Source organism: Onychostruthus taczanowskii, unplaced genomic scaffold, assembly GCF_017590055.1.
Source record: "Onychostruthus taczanowskii isolate IOZ18803 unplaced genomic scaffold, ASM1759005v1 scaffold71, whole genome shotgun sequence".
In the NCBI taxonomy this organism is placed as follows: domain Eukaryota; kingdom Metazoa; phylum Chordata; class Aves; order Passeriformes; family Passeridae; genus Onychostruthus; species Onychostruthus taczanowskii.
The window spans coordinates 1,690,493-1,711,674 of NW_024504898.1; the positions used below are offsets into that span (position 1 = coordinate 1,690,493).

General features: G+C 38.8%; 1 protein-coding gene across 1 annotated transcript in view; it reads left to right on the forward strand.

Annotated features, from left to right (window-relative positions):
* The window catches only part of DHRSX (dehydrogenase/reductase X-linked), a 162,783-nt gene extending 141,868 nt beyond the window's left edge, over positions 1 to 20,915 (forward strand). Inside the window, exon 7 of the mRNA XM_041422120.1 lies at positions 20,450 to 20,915. Within this exon, the coding sequence (XP_041278054.1) occupies positions 20,450 to 20,647 (198 nt within the window). The 3' untranslated portion in view covers positions 20,648 to 20,915. The remainder of the gene's footprint in view (positions 1 to 20,449) is intronic.
* The last annotated feature ends 267 nt before the right edge of the window (positions 20,916 to 21,182 follow it).

Consider the following 21,182-nt stretch of genomic DNA (forward strand, 5'->3'; position numbering starts at 1 on the left):
AGGACAAGGGGAAATGGCTTCCAACTGAAAGAGTACATTTAGGTCAGATATTTGGAAAAAATTCTTTGCTGTGAAGGTGTTGATGTGCTGGAACAGGTTGCCCAGAGATGCTGTGGACGCCTCATTCCTGGAAGCGTTCAAGGCCAGGCTGAATGGCGCTCTGAGCAACCTGGGATAGTGGAAGGTGTCCTGGCCCATGGAAGCTGTGTTGGAACTAGGTGATCTTTAAGATCCCTTCAACCCAAACTATATTTTGATTCTAAAAATTATGTAGGAAGGACACTATGGGGCAGTATACTTGTTTTTTTCTGTCAGGGCTGTACGTTGTCCAGTTACAAAGGCTATTTTTATGACTGCCCAAGCTGTGAATGTAGCCTGGTAATTTTTCAGAGAGGAGTTCAGTTATCACAACTCTCGTGCATCACAACCAGTAACAAGAGCTTAGGTCCCCATTTTCCTTTGCACATGAAATGATGATTTCCATCATCATGAAGTTTGTGGGACATCATCAGTGGCTTTATACAAGTATAGCTGATCAGAACTTGCTAAAGAAGTAAATAAGATCTGAACACAAAAGCATCCAAGTCTGAATCTTACTGCATATTCTTCTACCAAGGATTATCTGATTTGATTTCATATCCTCTGTGTGCAGTACTGTTCTTTTGTAAAGCATGTAAGACATGTCTGATCCTGCTCCTTAGAGGTTCTCCTTGATCTGGGGCTGGCCTTTTATTTTTCTTGCCTGGTTTAGGTTTGTGGCACATGTGTCCTATTTTATATGCCTGTTATCTCAGGAAGTGGATTAAGGCTGGCACAGATACACTGAACCCTAATCTCTTTAGAGAGCCTGCAAATCTCCAGAGGTAGTAAGTACTTCAAATGTTTATATTACTATGTTCAGCTGATGTTGCTTGAAATCCATTCAAGAAGATCTGGAAGAAAAGAAGCAGGGCATTTTGCAATGGGTTTCTTTTTATTTATTTATTTATTTATTTTTTAATTACTCCTTAATATTATTTTATATACACTTAATGCTTACTTTTCATTTTGGTGGGGTTTTTTTCTCCTTATTGTAAGGAAAGCCTCAAACACTATTTTCACTGCCCAAAATCTTGGCTGTATAACTTCTCCCATGAGAGCTTTGACACATTTGTTATAGTTCTAGGTTAAAGGAAGATTGCTGGTGTCATTATCTCCAGCTTTTTGAAAAAGTGATAAAATATGAAATGTGTTTGTACTCAGTTACCTGGATTTGTCATCTCCAGGTCACTACACAGTGGTTTATACAGAAGAGACAAGGGAATTATAAAGTACCTCCAGTGCTCAGAAGCAGCTCTTGTACGCTTGATGTACAATCTGTCACATGCTCTCCTGGTTGGAAAGAAAGAATTTGCAGTTATTAGGCTTTATAGATGTGAGCAGGTACCATCCTGCTCAAGGTTGGCACCAGGGCTGTCACTCTTACCATAAGGATAGCACACCTTTTGTGAGCTGGTTTCAGTTTGACTCTGTAGAAGCTCTTGGAATTTTTTTCCCCTTCTTTTTATTGTCAGTTTATATCATGATATCTAGTAATAGTCTCTAATCAAACAGGAGTAAGAATGCTTTTAGGGAAACAATTTACTCAAGACAATAATGAGTTAAAGTGAAGTGACTGGAAATGAATTTACTTTGAGAAACTGAGAAAGAAATAAGGAAAAAGAAGAAACTTGTTCTAATCTTTGGAATCATACTCTGGGAATGGCTTCCACAGTGTGGCAGCTATAAGAAGAGTGTTGTTTTTATGATGGAGTATAAATAGGTTTTGGAGAAGAAGATCAGCTGATAGGTTATCTGCAGAATTAGGTCAGAGATGTCCCAAGATGGGTTGTTGCTTATGAATCCTTTTTGTATGTAGGATCCTGGTTTGTTTTTTTTTTTGCCCAGGTTTACCTGGCTTGTTCCCATGCTGAGAAGAAAAAATGAATCTGGTATAAGAGTACAAAAGTAAAGATTTTCCAAGAAATGTCCATTTTGATTTTAAACTTGAGTACCTAGCAAACTCTTCTTTAGGTAAACCTTTGGTGAATATGTGCCATTTCTTGCACTCTTCTCCATCCTTACCTTTCTTGACAGTAGTTCTTCCAGTTTGCTTATGATCTGTGTTGAACTGTCCAACACTCTAGTCCTTGCTTTTGGTTAGAGCAGAAAAAGGGAAGATGACAGCTATGGATCAGCCTGAAGAGCCTCCAGTGATAAGGAGAACTTTTATTGTCCCGGTCAAAATATCTGTGCATGCCCTTAAAAAATAAAGTAGCCAAGAAAAATTGCAAATGGAGCTGTAGAGATAAGTGACATAACCATGAGGTTGATCTCTCACCTGTGTGCTTTTCACAATTTGGTCAATGCTCAGGAGACCCCTCAGCAGAGTCAGCTGGAAGTCACCTGAGGAGTTCAATCCAGCTGAATGTCCAGAGTAGACCAGAGTAGAAAGGCAAAGATTTTCATTTCTAAAATCTTCAAAACAGAGTTTAGTTCAGGATTTTTTTCTAAGGGAAGGAAAGTTATTACATTTCTTTTTTGTGACTGCTACTTGTATTTTTCTTTGGAAAGAAATTATACTACATGTTTTAAATATTTTTAAATTTTTTTCCCTTTTTTGTTTTGTTTTCTGATTTTGTGGCCCTTTTAAATTAAATCACAATGTGATATTATAGAGAGGTCAAAACTGAGTGCTTTCTTGGGTGGGTTTTTCAAATCAGAACAATATACTTGTTGCAGACTTTTGCTCATGGATCTGTTGTGAGAGCTACAATGTGTCAGTGCTCCAAAAGACTGAGTAAAAGTTTGCTTCCTGATATAAATGACTGTCTAGATTTCAAAATAAATCCTTTGGATTATACAGAAAATTTGAACTGTCAAGAAATAAATGGTGTGGTGAACTGAAACATAGGTCTCAAGATACCCGCAATTTAGCTGTATTTCAGTAATCTCTCATTCACCTTTCATTGCTGTCAGCGGCCTGTAGGGTTTCTGTTATATTTATGGTGGAAATATCTGTCAATGAATCATGTCACTGAGATACATGTGGTTTTTCCACTTCAAGGAATTATTAAGCACTCCATAGTTTCTGTGGTAAACACCACATTGCTGGGTCATTTGTACTATGAGGTATTTCTTTATCTAAGTAGAATTCTTTCCATTCTTTCTTGCATAAAAAATTATTTATTTTTATGTGTGGTAGGTGGAAGTTATTTTTGTTAAGCAAGCGCATATAATTTTATTTTGTGTTTTTACATGCTTTCACTATCAGCTAGTATTTCTGTAAAATGGTGGATGACAGTAGGTATTTATTAAGAGAATTTTGCAAGTTTTAATACAGTTTCTTAGTGCCTTTATCACAGAAAAATAGATGTACCTAAAATTCAGGAGACTGAGTACCTCTCATGTTTTGCAGTCCCTTTGCTTAAATTTGTGGAGATTAGATAATTTTCATGTTAAAATATTACTTACTTTCAAGTATATAACTTTTTTATTATATAAAATTATGTTATTAAAATGTAATTTCCTTTTTAATCATATACTAACCAGAAATGTAACCTACTGCAGGTTGACAAGTTAAACAGGTATTACTAAGTAATTTTCAATAATCTTCCACTCTTAACCTTACTCATCTGCAGTACCTAAGAATTTTTAGGAAGGATAGGTACATAACCCTCACAAAATGCAAAACGCTGAATATTTTGGGAGACTGCAAGATCCTTTTAATTTGATCTGCTGTTTGTTATTGTCACTGTAGGTTATGGATGAGAACATCTGCAATTGTCCTCCAGTTATACACTTTTGAATTAGAAGAAAGGGCAGAGCTACAGAGAAGCTGGCAGGTGCTCAGTTAACCTCCATTGCAAATGTTTAAAACACCTCTTCAGTGGGGCTTCTTAATGATGAAATACGTAGGGCTGGCTCTTCTGACAACTCGTGGAATGAGATCGATGATTGTAACCTTTTCTCTAAATTAAACTGGAAAACCAGGAGCCAGCAGGGCTGTATGCTCAGAGCTTTGGAAGAGCAGCTCCTTTCCTGCTCATCACCCCATAAATACATTTTTAATGATTGTTTTTAAATTATGTGAATATATTCTCGGCTATGCTCCCATCTCCATTTCACTGAGCCTACTTCATCGTTTATAGTTTTGAAATAGTTATATTTGCACTTATTTAATGTAGCAGCAGTTAGCTCCAGCACAAGTACTGTCTAGATTTTATTTCCTTTTCAACACAAAAGTAAGCTTTACAAGACTGAGCAGCTGTCTACTACTTGCAAATGAGGTGTATGCTGAAGCAATTTTCAATCTTATTTTATGATTTCTCATACTTGCCTAAATAAAAGGAAAAAAATACCCTGGGTTAGCTCTTTGGAAATGAGTTTATATTTTCAGAGAAGTAGGTAAAGAACAGGCTTGGCTCAGGTATCTGTTTTCCCTTAGAGAAACATGTTATGTAAAGATGTGTACCTTAGCACTGTTTTCTCTCTGGATTTCTTGTTGCGGTTATATTTGTATAGGCGTGCTTTTATATTTATATAGGCGTGCTTTTTTTTTCTGCTGTGGACATCTGAATATATTTGTAAAGTCTTCTTAATATTAATTTAGACTAGGAGAGGAATCTCCCTGATTTTTCAAGAGCCAAAGTGCTTTTCCTCATTTTATTACATTAGTAATTAAAAATGATTGCTGTTTTCTTATGCAGAACTGTGTAGACACTCAAATATGTTTCTAGCCACAGCTGGGCATTTATTCTTTTGAAAATATGTCTCTCCTATCAGGTGCTGCTGGTTACTGTTGTCAGATGTTTGAGTAGCTGTGCTCTGGTGGCAGGCACATATTGTTTCAATTCATTTTCTAAGCAAGGACCAGATGTTTGTTCTGGGCTAAGCAGAATTGATTTGCAGTTAAAACCTCACGTAAAGGAGTATCATATCAGGCTGTAAAGCAGCCATGCCTCAAGCCACACGTGAATCAAAAAGAAAAATGTGAGAGCCAGTGGTAATCATCTTCTTCACTGCCCTGTACATCTTGGATATTTGTTTGTGCAAGTGAAGAACAGATGTGTTGTTCTCTCCCCTATGCTAACAAATGAGAATTCAGATTTGTGCCTCGGACTTTTTCACGATTTTCCCTTGCTCTACACAGAGATAACAATAAAAACAAGGCAAATGGCTATAATTAGAGAATTAGGCCAATTCATTGGTTCCCTGTGAGAGCCAGTGATAAATCTGTTTCCTTGGGACACTTCAATAAGCCTGAGGAATATCATCTCCAGTTCTGGCCACCTCATGTCCATCCACTTGCTCTCAGCAGTAAACCATTGCAGGCAGAAAAAGCAACAGGGCAGACTTTAAAAAGAATTTATTTGAATTCTAGTATAGATTGAATTCTAGTAGAGTTATACTGGACCTTTAAGAGGTGAGGTCTTGATCATTCTGTGACAAAACATGTCTTATACAAGAAAGAGCTTTGCATGGAATCCCATGGCTACAGTGGTGTGGTAATAGTCACACCACTGCTAATAGCTGGACTTATCCATCAGGAGACTAGCTTTTACATTTTATTCTAGTTGTCTTCAATATATTCACACTAACCTTTAATATATTCACAGTATAACAGGCAGGAAAAATTACACTGGGTCTAAGGAACAAAGACAAATATTGCTGAAGAAATTTTAAATAACGTGCAGATCTCTAGCGGGCATTGATTCATGTGCTTCGTGGTGTCAATAATTGTTTGTGAATTGCAGTAATTTTTTTCCTCTGAATAGAGCATTAGTCGTGAAATACAGTCATTACCTATTGATTAGCTCTGTAGTTATTTTCATGCATCAGTCGTGCCAGCAAAAAAAACGAGTAACATTTACTTTGCACCAATGTGTAAGATCTGTTCATCAACAAGTGAAATGAGTCTTTAAGTATATATATTTTTTTATTGCAGAGACCACATCGGCATTTTCAGTAGTCATAAGTCTCAGGATAAATGGGAAAAGTCTAAAGGGCCCGCTTGGGTTTTTAAAGGTTTTTTTATCAGGGCACTGTAAATGTTCTGCTGTATCAGGACAAGAGTGCAATAAGAAGGACATATTTGTCACTGTTTAGTGCTAATGTAATTTCCTATTTTCCCTACTGTATGTCTTTCCATTTAATCTCAATTGTTGGTAATGTGCTACTTTTTGATTAAATGATGAGAGCTGAAATTCACCAAGGAGAAAATAATTAAAACTATTTGTTTCACAGACTGTCAGCAGCTATTAGGGAAATTAAATGTATTTTTCCCTGAACCATGTTACAGACTTTGCAAAGTTCACAATCAGTTCACAATCAATCAATCTTTTATTGAACACAGATTTAAAAGCAAAGGTCAGTTATGTTTTGGACAGCAAGGAGTTGATGCAATTGATAAATCCCAGCTATTTAGATTATTTTTATATAAAAATTCACTGCTTGGAAACCCTTGTTTTTTGATTGTGGCACCCTTATAGCCACATCAGCTCAGCAGATTTGCAGGGTAAAAGAGAGCTTTGCAGCTTGTCCCCGCAGCTGCAGTAGTGTCCCATGCCCTGGCCAGGGCCAAGCAGCAGAAGGGATTGTGGCTGATGCTGGCCGGGGACTGGCCTCGCTCGTGATCCTTTACTGCAGCCCCACGTCTCCAGCAGTGTAACATCCTGTCACTCTTTTGCTTCAAAGAGGAGCCTTGTTGTCTGACCTGCTCTAGGGGTTTGTCCCTGTTTGTGGACCCACCCATTTATCCTGAATTGTCAGGTTTGGCTGGGTCAATGTATTGACAAGGTTTCCCCTAGTATTTTCCTCTCCTTTCTCCACTGCAATAAGGCTTGGGCTCGCTCCTTTGTTTGCACCACAGATTGTAAATACCATCTACCTCAAGAGCTCATGCTTTGAAGTCTGCTTTTTACCCCTTTTTGGTTTCCAAACGGGCTCAGTGACATGGGTGGGTGATCTGAGAAGGGCGAGTGTTGGTGCTGCACTGGGAAATCCTCCTGCCCTGAGCCCCTTCCTCCTCCACATGGCATATGGGCTGCAGAAAGGGATCTGAGCCAGTGGGGCAAGTGGCACACTGATGTAGCAGCCACAGTTTAGAGCGAGGGCCTGGCAAGAGGCATTTAGGAATTAATGAAGAAAAGATAATGAAAAAGCACTGGGACTGTCAGTGAGATTGTTGTGGGGCACAATGAAAAGGCAGGTGGAGTAATGGATAAAAGTTTTGTCTGCAGACATGCTTTGCATACCACACAGAGAAACAGAACCTAATCTTGATTGGAACAATTCAATTCCACTGTGAAGTACGTGTTAAATAACAATAGGCGGCTGCAGAGCTGTGCAGACTTGCAGGTGAAGAGCAGAATTTTAAGCAAGCGGCTGTGCGGGCAGGAGAGGCAGAGGGGAGGGCTGGGATAGCACCCAGCACTGGTGTTTGAGCTCTGCTCAGACCTCAGCCTGTGCTTTTATAAGTTAAAAGCAGTTGCTTAAACCTTAGCACAGTTCTGCATTAATTCAGCTGGATTTTTTCCTGGGAAGCAGAAGTTTAATCACCTGGAGCTTTGCTGCTTGCAGTGTGTCACCTCAAGTGAGAGAGTGAGCAGTGGTAGGGGGGCTCATTGATTGAACTATCAGGGCCAAAGGATGTGGGCAGCAAAATGACACTACCAAAGAGCATAATTCAGTATTGAGCTTCCTAAATAAAGTGAATTATTTCAGCACCAGAAGAATCAGTAGAACGTATTCATCAAACCGCAAAACCTCACAGTATTTGTTTCCCATTCTAAACAACTGCTCTAACCTTTATGTCAAAAAGCCCTATGAATGCCAGTGCAACAGGAGCTCTCCTGGAGAGCTTAATGAAAAGAAAATGTTAATTCTCACTATTTTATTTTGTGTATCAATAGTTCTGCAAGAGCAAGCCTCTGGGCCATGACTGTGTAAAACCTGAATTACTCCAGTATCAAAACCCCAGTCAGAAACTCTGCAGAGACAGGAGCTACCTGAAGATTAAATAAAAGGAATAAGAAAAGTTTCAGAAATATTGTTGGGATTTTTAGCATTCATGCCTCACAACCCCTTTTTTGTTAGGGTTTTTTCTTCTTTCTTTCTTTCTTGCTTTCTTTCTTTCTTGCTTTCTTTCTTTCTTATTAGCTTATTGGGGAAAGATGTTTGCTATCAAAGGGATTAAATTATTTTCTCCTTTCATTTTTCATTGTCCTGTTTCAGTTAACAAGATTTGATCATTCATTATGGATCTCATTTTTGGAATTTGAACCAATTCTTCCTCCAACAAAAGCCAGGACAGTCAGTGTAGTCATTCACACAGAAATGGGGTACATCATGTCACCTGTACAGCAATGTGACACCTCTGCTGTGACTTCTGTCATCTGGAAAAGGAAACAAGAACGTGGCAAGGACTGCATCTGTCACCAAATTCAATCCTGGTTTTTGCAATGGAGTCACAATTTTTTTTTACTCCATCTGCTACCTTAATGAAGGTTTACAAAAAACCTTTAGAAATAAGCCCAGGTATTAAACTTGACAACTTCGGTGGACAGTAGATCTGGGTCTTCCTACTTACCAGTGGTTAAAAATTACATATAACAAGTACATGCCATTTCATGCTTTCCTTTAGAGCCCCTGCAAATGAATAGATATAACACCTCTCCATAGGCTTATAGTCCCCTCTGCATTCTGAGTACCAGCCTGCCCTTAGACCATTTAGCTGATTAAATGTGATGAGCTTAAACTCTTGAGTAATTGTTTTCAAGATGAAAGTTTGTCGCTTCCATTTCAAACCTTTGTGTGGCTGAGGGTCTGCGTGTTTTCTCTCTGTCTAATGAGCTCTACAGTTAAAGATATGATGCCTCAAATCTTGTCTGACATAGTTTAGAGACTAATCTCATCGAAATCAATGGCACTCTTTGCCTGTCTAAAATTATACATGTTCTTTGGGTCTCTTCTGTATTTAAACCATCAATAGATTCCTCTGCAGATAGTGAAGAGCCCTGGGGTTGATTGACTTAAACAAAAGGATTTAAGTTACAGAGCTTAAATTCACTTTCAGTCTACACAACAAAAACTTGATTTGAATAATCAGTTCTAGTCATCCTTTACATTTGCATTTTTAGCTATTTTGTTAAAAACAAGTTGACTCTGGTGGGTTAATAAGCATTCAGATAGGTCAATTTGCAACTGAATGTTGCCTTTGCCTCTAAACTTAGAACTTCTCTTGGGTAACAAAGGATAAGATCTATAGACAGCTCCATAATGGTATGGTTTCTGAATCTATCCATTATTTCATGACTTTAGCAATCTGATAGCATTGTGATAGAAAATGGGAAATGGTAGTTCTGTTTACAAGATAACTTTTTTTTATTATTTATTTTTACAAGCTGCTTCCTGATAAAATAGAGTTTAATTAAAATGGAGAGAACTGTAATTTTTCAAGGGTTTTATTGCTTAAACAGAAAAGCCCTGAACTTATTGGGCAAAATCAAGGATGTAAAATCTGAAATTACTTATTTGAACTAAGTATCTCTTAAAAAGATATGGTTAGAAAATCTGAGCCACTCTCACCTAATTCTAGTCTTCCACTAAAATAACTATAGAAAATAAGTCTGGTCTTCTTGTTTTCCAACTTTATGCTGTTACTAGGGACAGATGTAAATTAACCCTCTTTATATCTTTCTGGTTTATCAATCAAGATTAAATGATGAAATTGCCAGCAACTGGAATTATGTGAAACAAATTTCCAGAATAAAATTCCTTCCTTCCCCACCACTTTTATCTGTCTTCCAGTTTGGACTTTCTCCTCTCAGTATGGGGAATATTGTGAAACTATAATTTAATCACAATAACTCTATAAAAACCAGAAACTCCGAGAAGCTGGGACACGGGCATTGCTAAATGGTTGTTCTGGTTTGGACTGAGATAGAATTTTCTTCTTAGCAGCTGGTAAGAACAGTTTTGGATTCAGTTTGAGAATAATGTTGATAACGCACTGATGTTGTAGCTGTCACAAGTGGTGCTTATGCTAAGCCAAGGCCTTCTCAGTTTGCTGTGCTGTGCCAGTGAGAAAATGCACAAGAAGCCATGAGGTAGCACGGCCAGGACAGCTGACCCAAACTGGCCTAAGAGATATTCCACACCACAGAGCATCATGCTCAGTGTTTAAACGGAAGAGAGGTGGCCAGGAGCCATTGATTGCTGCCCAGGGGGCCTCAGTCAGTTGGTAGTGAGAAATCATGGATTTTTCTGACTCTCTTCCCCACCCCACTGGGGGATGGGATGGGAGGGGAGTTGAGTGGCTTAATTGCCAGTTGGGATTGAACTGCAACAATAGTATTTGATGACCTGCTTTAAACTCCTTTTTTTCTCAGCAGCCCAGGGACAAGGAGGCAAAGGCTGAGACTCAAGATGAGGATAAACACTGCAAGGGGAAGGTCTTTTTCCATGCAGCAGGAGGTTTGTGTGGAGCAGACCCATCAACAGGACATATTATAGCCCAGCTAGCATGCCACTGCATTGTAGAGCTAAGAAATTTGGGGGAAAGTGTACTTTTGCTTTCATCTCTCCCATCTTCCCAGACATATTTTCATCTTGCATGCTATTAATGCATAAATGTAGCACCCTGTAGTCATTTTGAGTTAGTTTGTGCACCTCACTAGTTCTAGTCCTCATCTTTGGCAGTGCAGGGTTATAGCCTGACTGGATCCCAGGGAAGACGCGTTCTCTGCTGAGCTTACCTGGTGATCCAGGAAAAGATTTGCACTTTCACATCTTCACTGTCTGTTTTCAGGAGGTGCTTCCAGCAGGAAAGGTAGGAAACTGAGGCTGGCAGCCACCCTCTCCCAGCCTTCCTCCACCTGGCTGAGCCCACAGCTGGAAATAGTCCTGCTGCTGTTTGGGGTGCAAAATGGGGGTTGTAGCAATTTAAAACAGAAGAGGCTGTGAAATAGCTACTGGCTTATGTAATTTTGGGTTATTTCATTTTGTCTGTGTTCTGTATAGTCTTTTTGCTTTTTGATCTCATCATAGATCCTAAAGGCTTTCTATATTGTGGTTTTATTTTAAATATTTAGGAGTTCCATGCCCATCCTCAGTTCTTATAATAATTAAAAAATGCATAACAGTCACTATGGGAAAGTTGTGAAGTGGGGGATGTTTCAGTCTCTATTTTCTAACAAGGGAAAAAAAGATTTGTGACTTGTGAAATATTAAACAGTAAGTAAAAAAGTAGAGATGATGGTAGGGGGCTACAAGTCAGAAATTCCCATATAGATTATTCCTGAAGTCTTATGTTTTCACCAAAAGCCAGCAGAAGTATTTTACTTTGCATGAGCAGACAGGTAATAAATTGTTCAGAGGTATATGCACTCAGGAGCATTATCTTCAGCACCTTGAGCCTTGCTGTGTCTCCTGTTCTCTGGGGCTGCTAAAAATGCAGCTACCACTTCAAACACAAATATTTCTTTGTGTGCTTTGCTGTGTTGCTTTGATTGCCAAGATCTATCTTTGAAAGAATTCAAGAAACTAAGGCTGGCCTATCTACTCATGTAAGATAAGGCATTGAAAATTTAAGCTGGAAGTAAACAAATAAATGACGTGTTTTCCTCTACAAACACAGGAGTTACAGCCTAATACACAAGGCATCAGGATTAGGATTTTAGAGACTCATTCTTTCCTTATCTCTTCTAACCTGTGCATTTGCTTCAATAAATATCTTGTGGGTTTCTGAATGGAAGTGTTGCAGAAAATTCCAGATTATGTGAGGATCCAGGACAATTCTCAGTGATTTAACTCAGGCATCCTTAGCAATAGGTAGCTGCAGGACATCACCTGGTTTCCAGAGAGCTCATTAACCAGACTGAGTGTTATGCTCCCAGAAGAGGTTTCAGTATTTTGTGAAGTACACGTACTTTTTCATCTCTCTCTGCCTATTATATTGCCTGTCTTATTTCCTAGAGACTGGATGTTCCAGCAAGTGAGTGTCTCTGGTTGGATGTTTATGCAATGTCTGGGGCAGCAGGCTCCTATCTGTCAAATTTTGCATACTGTTACTGAGCTGAGCGAGGTAACAAGTGTAAAGTGATTTCAGTGGCTGCTGCGGTATCTCAGTTCTGACTTTGAAGACATCGCTGTCTGCTGCAGAGCAAGCTTAGGGATCAGCCTCCAGGCAAAGTAATATTCCTCAATGCACTTGACAAAATGAATAAAGGACTCAGTCATGATTAATGACTTTGACCCAAAGGTTCAAGTCCCTGCTCAAATTCAGTCATGTAAAGTTGGGTTCTTGTTTCTATTTCAAAATCACTTCAAAGTGAACATTGTTCTTTTAGTGCTCTCTTCAATATCTTAGAAAATGCAAAGTACAGAACCACAAACAGTCCTGCTCCCATCACCAACCATTTTATTATTTTATATATATTATTATTTATAATACCTACAAGCAAGTTCACTGTTGGAGCTGCTCCTTGAAACTGATGGAGGTTTCTTCAGCGTAGCCTAGAAAGCTGGCCAGCCAAGAGGAGCTTCACTCAGCTGCCTGAGAACACAAGTATCTCATATTATTTGACATGACCCATGATGTCCTGTTGTGGTTTAACACTAACCAGCAACCAAGCCCCATGCACGATCTCACTCACTCCTAACCAGTGGGATGGGGGAGAGAATAGAAGGGGTAAGAGACCCCATAATAACTCGTGGGTTAGACAGTTTAGTAGGGAAAATAAAAACCATGCACACAGGCAAAGGAAAATAAGGAATTGATTCTCTGTTTCCCATGGGCAGACAGCCATCTCCAGGAGAGCAGGGCCCCATCACACTTGATGGTGACTTGGGAAGACGCTATCGCTCCAAATATCCCCCCATCATTTCCCTCCACCATCTTATCCTGAACATGATGTCATATTGTTTGGAATACCTCTTTGGTCACTTGGGATCACCTGTCCCACCTGTGACTCCTCCCAACCTCCCACACACTCCCAAGTTCCTTGCCAGCATGGCAGCAAAAAGCGGAAAAGGCCTTGGCTCTTTGTAAGCCCTGCTCAGCAATAACAGAAATATCTTTTTATTGTCAACTCTCTGTTCAGTACAAATCCAAAACACAGCCCTATACCAGCCACTGTGAAGAAAATTAACTCTGCCCCAGCCAAAAGCAGCACACCTGCTTCGCCTGAAGTAGCTGCTTTAGAAGAGGGTTCAGAGTCATGACAGCTGCCTTCCTCAGTAAAACTTTGCTCATGCTCTGAATCTGTAACAAGACTCACCCCATGGCTTCAGAGTAGAGGTATTTGGCCATTTTTCAGCAAAACAGATTTCTCAGAAGGCATATCTCTGACACAAAACCAATTAAAACCTTCTACTGCCAACTCCATCAGAAGATTCATGGGAAATGAGGCATTCAGATCTGGGCACATGCCTGCTTCTTGGGTTCCCTGAGCAACAGGCTGACCCTGACAGTCTTCTGAGGACAGTTCCTTTCTTCCTAACCCTAACCCTAACCCTCTTGCATCCCAGCCACCAATGCAGGCGCTGATGTGAAGATAAGGTGGGACTTCCCAGTCTCTCTGTGTACCTGAATTTTTTTAAGGTCTTTCCAGAAAAATTGTTTTCAAAAGAATAGGAGATTCAGGATTTGATACTCTCTGTGTCTGTTTGCCAGCTGTCTCTGCTTCTGCTCTTTCAGTATCTTTGTGCTCAGGGAAAACTTATCTTTTCCCCCGAATAGTCATGAATTATTCAGATTATAAAAGCTCCTTTCCTTCCAAATTTTGATTCATTTTTAGTGTGAAAATTGCTTTGTGTTCCTAATTCATCAGAGTTTCATCTTTTTATTATTTTATTATAATCTTTTTAAATATATTTATAACTTTGATTGAGAAATTATTTCTCTGTGGCCAAAACATTGTCAGGAGAAAGGCTTCACACTTTAACTGAACCATTTCTGCTATTTCTTTCAAAGACAAAATCTGAAGAATTTTATTGTGCAGCGAATTTATTAATTCTCATTGTCACAAGTTGGGGATTGAAGAGAAATTAATTTGGTAATGCTGACTGGTATCTAGGGAGAACTATATTCAATAAAATATCTCTTTCTAGTCTATTATCAAGGCAGAAATTGGATAGAAATAGCATAATAGCAAGCTACATATGAAAGAATAGAAGGAAAGAGAGAACGCAGATGGAAACCAGGCCTTTTGAGTGACGGCAGAGATTGCTGAAAAGCTGTGCTGCCACACTAGTCTGGCAGCTTTGGCTTCCTAGGGACCTGGCAGTTGGTCCTGGCCACTGGTGCCACCAGGACATAAAGTCAGCTGCTGCAGCCTTATTGATCAAAGGTGGCTGAACACGTCCGTGCACCTGTGTCACGGTTTCCTTTCTAGCCTTTGTTTTCATACTCAGTATTTCAATGGATACTTTTTGTCTGGAATTTTCAAAGCAACAATCACATTAGGAGGTCTAGACAGTGCAAGTTACACAATACACACATAGCCCCTGTGTTCACCTGGAGGCTGTGGCTCTACAGCAGCTGTTGTTGTTTCACCTTGGACTCTTGCACCAGAAAGTAACCTGGTGTCTTCCCAGGACACCTGGCTTTGAAATGATGCAGTGGTTCACAGATCATAGTAGTCAGTGCACCCTAAAACACAGGTAATTTGCTTCTCACAAGCTTGTTTGCTTTAATATTCACAGGAGCACAATCCCAGCTCCTCTGTTTCTGAAATTTTTCAAACTATTCTATGCTCTGTGTTTGCCTTTGCTCTTGAGAGTCAAGAAGTGCATTGGGGGTGACTGGGTGTCACCCCTCCACTAGCTGCCACCAAGTAGATGAAAGACCTTGCTGTATACCAAGTAAGAGCAATTTCATGTTCTCTTTTTGTAATCTAATCCCTACAGTGTGTTTGCATAGTACTGCTCAGGAATCACAGATGATCATTGTCTTTCCTGAAGGAAGACAGAGAAATAAGAAAACTCTGCATATACAGAATTTTTCAGTATAGAATCAAGTCAGTAATATACCAGCATTTTGAAAAATATTACCAGAATAATTATAATTGAGAAAGGTGAAGGAACACAGGCAAAAGTGTCTGAGTACTGATGCACAGAAGATCAGTGCTTTCTGCATTTTCCTAGCTGGAACCAGGGAATTTGTTACCCACTCCAGGAAAGGCCTGATGGAACTCACTCTTTTAAAAAAGTGAAGCCACAGAGTGAACACCATGAACACCTGTGGCAAAAACAAAACCAAACCAAAAAACACCTGCAAGCTCATTTAATTAATCAGCTTATGAGTAGATTTCTCACATGAACTGAAAAGTGCATGATTCAATGAATGGTACATGAGCTAGGCCCAGTGTTATAAGCCCACTTTTGATGAAAATTCCTACAGCAGTCTACCTAATGTTGCTGATGAGGGTTATTCCATCAATACTTGATGTATTCTGCAGCACAAATTATAGGGATAAAGGTGTTTTAATAGTTTTTTTTCTCAGCATTAAGTGATCTTCCAGCTTACCAGACAGTCCTGTGTGCACATCTCTCTGACTCCTTGTTCATGTCTCTCAAAACTCAGCTGTGATGTCAGTGAGTGATTCTGCCAGCAGCTCTGTCCTTTGCACCCAGCCTTCTCTCCTATAATCTCTTGAGATGACAGAATCCTGAATTCATGGAACACAAATCAAGTACAATTTTTTGATTGAGTGGGATGAGGGGAAGCTATCCCGAGCCATAAGTGCCCTGATACCATGGCTTGTATCACTGCTGCCCTTTCAATCATATGGCCAACTCTGTTAGCCAGTACAAATAGAAGTATATTCAGGCTGTCCATTCAAGCTATCTGTAACAGTGTTTAAGACACATAGAAGAGTTTGTCACTGTTTGCTAGTAGTTGCTGCAAGTGGAACTCAGAAAATGAAGGGATTACAGAGGAGGAATTATAGGAACGTATTAAATTCTTTTTCTGTCCAGTTTTCTGTGGTTTCTGATGAACATAACACACAGTGTGCCCAGGACTCTGAGCTATGAATTCAGGTGAAGGTGGAAGTGAATGAGTACATGGATTGTCGTGGAAAGCACCACAAAGCCATCACGTATAACTGATGCAGATTTTTAAAGAGTTAAGCAGTTGCTCCCACTTTTAGACAAATGGAAAGGATACAATATTTCATGGTGACATGGCTGTAGGAACTGACTGTTGTCAGCTAGCACATTTTGCATAGATTAGCACCTAGTGTCGACAAAATTATATGTCCCTTAAAATTGCATTACTCAAAATACATGAATTAGCACGACCTAAAAAAGTAAAACTAAAATATAAACCCTCTTAGCACTTGTCCCAGTTTTCCTAGAACAGAATATTCCATTTCATACTGAGGGAAAATTATTCTTTGTCGATGAGTTATAATTGATGAATGTTTAGGAAAAAAAAAAAGAAATATCAGAGCTTCTGTAAAAAGAAAAAGGCTTTTTCTTTGGGGATAGTGCCAAAATAATGTCATTTTATATATGTAGGCTACATTTTGCTTAAGTAAGCTGGTCACAAGCTATCTTTTCTCTCCTTCCACAACTTATACATCTAAGGAGAAAAGATGTGTACTTTCAATCAGACCTTTATTTACTGTTGAAGACAAACATTTAGTTAATTGAAAAAGAAAGTAAAAATTGTGATCAATACTATAACAAGCAAAGGGAAATACATGTTCAGAATTTCATTTGGAAGTTAAGCAGAAATCAGTTTTACTTGTATATTACAAAGGCATTAATTACAGTTCCTTGGATACTAATAATATAACAGTTTGTAAACAAAAATTCGATAAAAAAATCAACACCAATAAGTTGGCAACTGAAGAGCGAAGAAACATTGTGCAATTTATAGGCATACCCTTTCTCTTAGGAGAAGTCCAGTCAACTAATGAACAAGATGTTACTGATTCTGTATATACAAATATTATTCTTTTATTGTTTTTTAAGGCTTTTTTACACTGGCAATAAGTAGAGAATCCTCCTCTGTGATTAGAATTATACTTGCTATTACTTCCTGTCTACCTGGAATTCTTGGTATAATACTTCATGGAAGAGGCTTTAAAGTCCATCTAGTTCCAACCCCCCTGCCATGGAATGAGACATCTTCCACTAGACCAGGTTGCTCAGAGCTTCATCCAGCCTGGCCTTGAACACTTGTCATGTGCTAATTCCTTAATGTGCTGTAGTTGGGGTTTTTTTTCATTGTATGTTTCTACAGGGCATCATAACAAACATCCTGGGGTTTTATAGGTCAAGATATTTGTCCATTGGCTGGTGATTTCTCTGGTCTCTTATCAGGTGCTCTCCTTCCTAGAAAGCCACTGGCATCAAAGGGTGGGTCAGACGTGTTGCTTTGACAGTAGTCTCCTGTTTGTGGCCATTTTCTTTTCCAAGGGCTTTGTGGTTTCTCCTCATCTTTTGATGGTCTATCATGTGGTAAAAGAAAAGCTATGGAAAAGTTCTTCAAAGGAAAGTTGGCAACCAGGAGTGAGTCTGCTACAGCTGGAACAATTCATCCTGATCCTTGTCCAGATCCACATTAATTGCTCCAGTGGTTGCAGCCTTGTTGCCAGCTTCGTCCTTCCCAGGAGGTCCTCAGGCACTGGGGCACAGACAGGATGTCTGCATGGTCTTTATGTCTTTCTTTGTTGCAGTTGACTTTTGGGTGTGTAGTAGACCCAACACTTTCCCAGAAAGAATCTTGACTCTGTGTGTGGATGTGCAGTTGCTGTCATAGTAGGCATGGACAAGATCCAGAGAAGGAATTGCAAAATGTGCTTTACTTGAGCCCCTCAAAAAAAAATAGGTCAAACTCCCAGCAGGCCACTCCTGGTGCAGAATTTAATTTTGCTTTCACTAAAACAGAAAACATGCCAAAACAATGAAGAGATTATAAAGAAAGGGAAAATAAAACTTTAATTATTACTTAAGTACTCAGAAGATAGGATAAGACAATTCATTAGTCATACACAAGAATCTCACTCTCTCTTGAACTGAAAAACTTGGTTTCCTTATTATATTTCCATAATATAGAATCATAGAATGGCTTAGGTTGGAAGATACTTTAAAGTCCAACTAGTTCCAACCCTCTTTCTGTGGGAAGAGAGGTCTTCCACTAGACCAGGCTGCTCAGAACTTCATCCAGCCTGGCCTTGGACACTTCAAATGATGGCTAATTCCTTAATATAGTGTAGTTGGGTTTTTTCCTTGTATGTTTAAATAATTGCTTCTAGCATCAGGTGGTAGAAGCTAAATAGGAATTTAGCACATTTCAATTCAGCATATTGCATATGGTGGATGGGAGGAGCAAAATAAATCGTATGAAAAGTTACTTTACAAGCTGACTTTAATGGATGGTCAGTGTTGCTGTGCTTATAAGTCACAGTGTGGGTGTGTAAGCACTTTCAGCTAGTGCACAACCTTTATTTAAAATATTTGATATCATTTTGAATAGAAGAGAATAGAATAGAATAGACTGTTTCAGTTGAAAGGGATCTGCAACAGCAGTGACCAGTTCATGAGTGAAAAAATGATAAAGCATGTTCTTAAAGGCATTGTTCAAATGCCTGTTCAAATGCCACTGACAGGCTTGGGATACACCGACCACCTCTCTAGGAAACCAGCTCCAGTGTTTGACCACCCTCTTGGTATAGATCTCGTCTGGTTGGGAACTTAAGGGCATATCATCAAAAGTAAAAATCTTGGAAAATTCTGCATATCCTGGGAGAACCTCACCACTGAATCAGCAGAGGCAGCCTGGTATTTCTGATGCTGTAACAATATCCATACAGACCAATCTCTGAGGTGGTAGAGAGCCCTGCTCATAAGAACATAATCATACAAATTCCACCCACAGACAAATTTTCTAAAGCATTTTAATGTTGAGCTGTTGTCATTAAGATTTGGGAGCCACGATATTGACATTTATGCCTGTTTGTGCTGGAGAGCTGTTAAAGGCAGGAACATAAAGTCCAGTGAACCATCACATGAAGTAATGGTTTATCTGTGTCACTACTTTTTTTAAGTAGAGCACAAGAGTACGGTTATTCTCTGTCATCCAGAAAAAGTTGTATAAAAATAGGAATGCTCATATTCATCGTTGGTTCTGTTACTTTACAATATCAAGATATTTTATACTGCTGTTCATAGTTGATCATTATATTAGCCAGTCTATGAGCAAAGAATTGTGCAGGCCCTTTATGTTATTTACATAATGTACTAGGTATGAATAGCACTATTTTCCTTAGGATAAATAAGGGTGAAATAGCAGTAGAGCACTGAACCAAGGTAAATGAGCATTTTTAAGTGATTTTAGACAGAATATCATAGTACAATAATTTTCTTTAAAAAAACAAACATAACAAAAATCTTCAACAATTACTTAGATTTATTAGTTTTTATAAGGCAATGAGTAACCTATTCACTACTGTCTCATTCATCAAGTGAGTTCTTCCGGAAAAGGCATCTTGTCAGGTGCTGCAGAAAAAGCTCTGAGCAGTATCAGTATTGTTAATGCCTCAAATAATGACTGCAAAGATTGTAAAATAATACATTGTTATCTAGCAAGCATTGCTCATAATTATATCACTGATAAAGGCAAAGCATATAAAATGTTGTGTTTTAAATATGTCCTTTAATTAGAATAAAAATGCCATGGAAATAATTTCAGTGGTAGTTGTGTGATTCTTCTGAATGCACATTGTAAAATTTTTGCATATATTTAGGATGAAAGGAGTTATCACTCTAAGCTATTCACTTATAAATTTTCATTTAATACTCATGGTATATCAGACATTATAGATCGTTCACCATTTTGCTTTATGACAGAGCGGAAAGAACCCTGATAACTATGCTGTGTCTAAAATGTAGTTCACTCCTTTACCTGCCTGCTTGGACTGAACTGCAGAATCTTAATTTGCTGTCATGGTTTCCATGATCCTTTGCTCATGTCACAATTGTTGTTACAATAAACACATTGCATGTACAGCATAGCCTTCATCTTCTCAAGGCAAAGCACAGACCCTTTCATCCTTGCAAAATGAATAATTAAATGAGGATTTTAATATTTCTGCTTGCTTTTGGGTTTATTAGCTCTAACTATGAAAGCTAAATCAATTATTTTGTATGTTCCATCTGACTAACTCTTGAAAAAATAGACTGGTGTTTTCCATTTATCTGTTGTGGCTTTAAGCTATCTTAAAATAGCACTATTGAAGAAATGGACTCTGCCGATTGAATAAGTGACTTTCTTATTATTACAAGTTTCGGGTTTGCATAAGGACCAGAAGTGTAAAGCAAAATCCGGGAAGATGTTTGTCACTGATAAGGTCCTATGGCAATATAAGTCTTCTGCTGTACCTGCCTCACTTGGATTTGGGCATTTTTGTTTCTGCAGAGCCCAGAGGAAGGAGCCTCTACAACCATCTATGCAGCAGTGTCGCCCGAGCTGGAAGGAGCTGGTGGCTGCTACCTTTACAATGAGGAAAGGACAAAATCGGCTGACGTGGCATATGATGAGGAGCTGCAGAGAAGGCTCTGGACAGAAAGCTGCAAGATGGTTGGGATTTCTGATGAAGCCAGCAGGCTTCACTAGAAGAAGCCACTTTCAGCTGGGTAAATGAAATGCATTGAAAAGCATCTTAGGTGAATTCTTGCAGCATCAGTCATCATCCTGGAAATCACTGTTCAGTCCCAAAGGCAAACATGAACAGCTCTGTTCTTCACTTGAATCCCTAATCTGCTAGGGTGTGGGGGGAATATTCCCACAGAAAGGTGTAGTGGTTGGTTTTAAATCTAACCATCAGTTTTGTAAATCATTCTGTTTCAGTCTGTGATTAAAATACAATCTTTAAACATGTGCAGAGATGAGTTTTCATTGTTTTGTTCAAAAAAAAAAAATAATGCTTGAGCATGTTGTGCTGGGAGGCTTTTGAATTTAAATCACCTTTGTACATATAAGTTACTTTTTTAAATCAGTTTTAAAAGTTGCAGCTTTATTTCCTTAAGCATCATTAATCTTTAAGACACTTTCATCAGCTTGTTCTAATGTAGAAATTTGGCATTCATGATCATGATGTCGTTCTGTCTTAAGGTTGCTTTTATATGTCAGCTTTTATCCAAAGGTATTA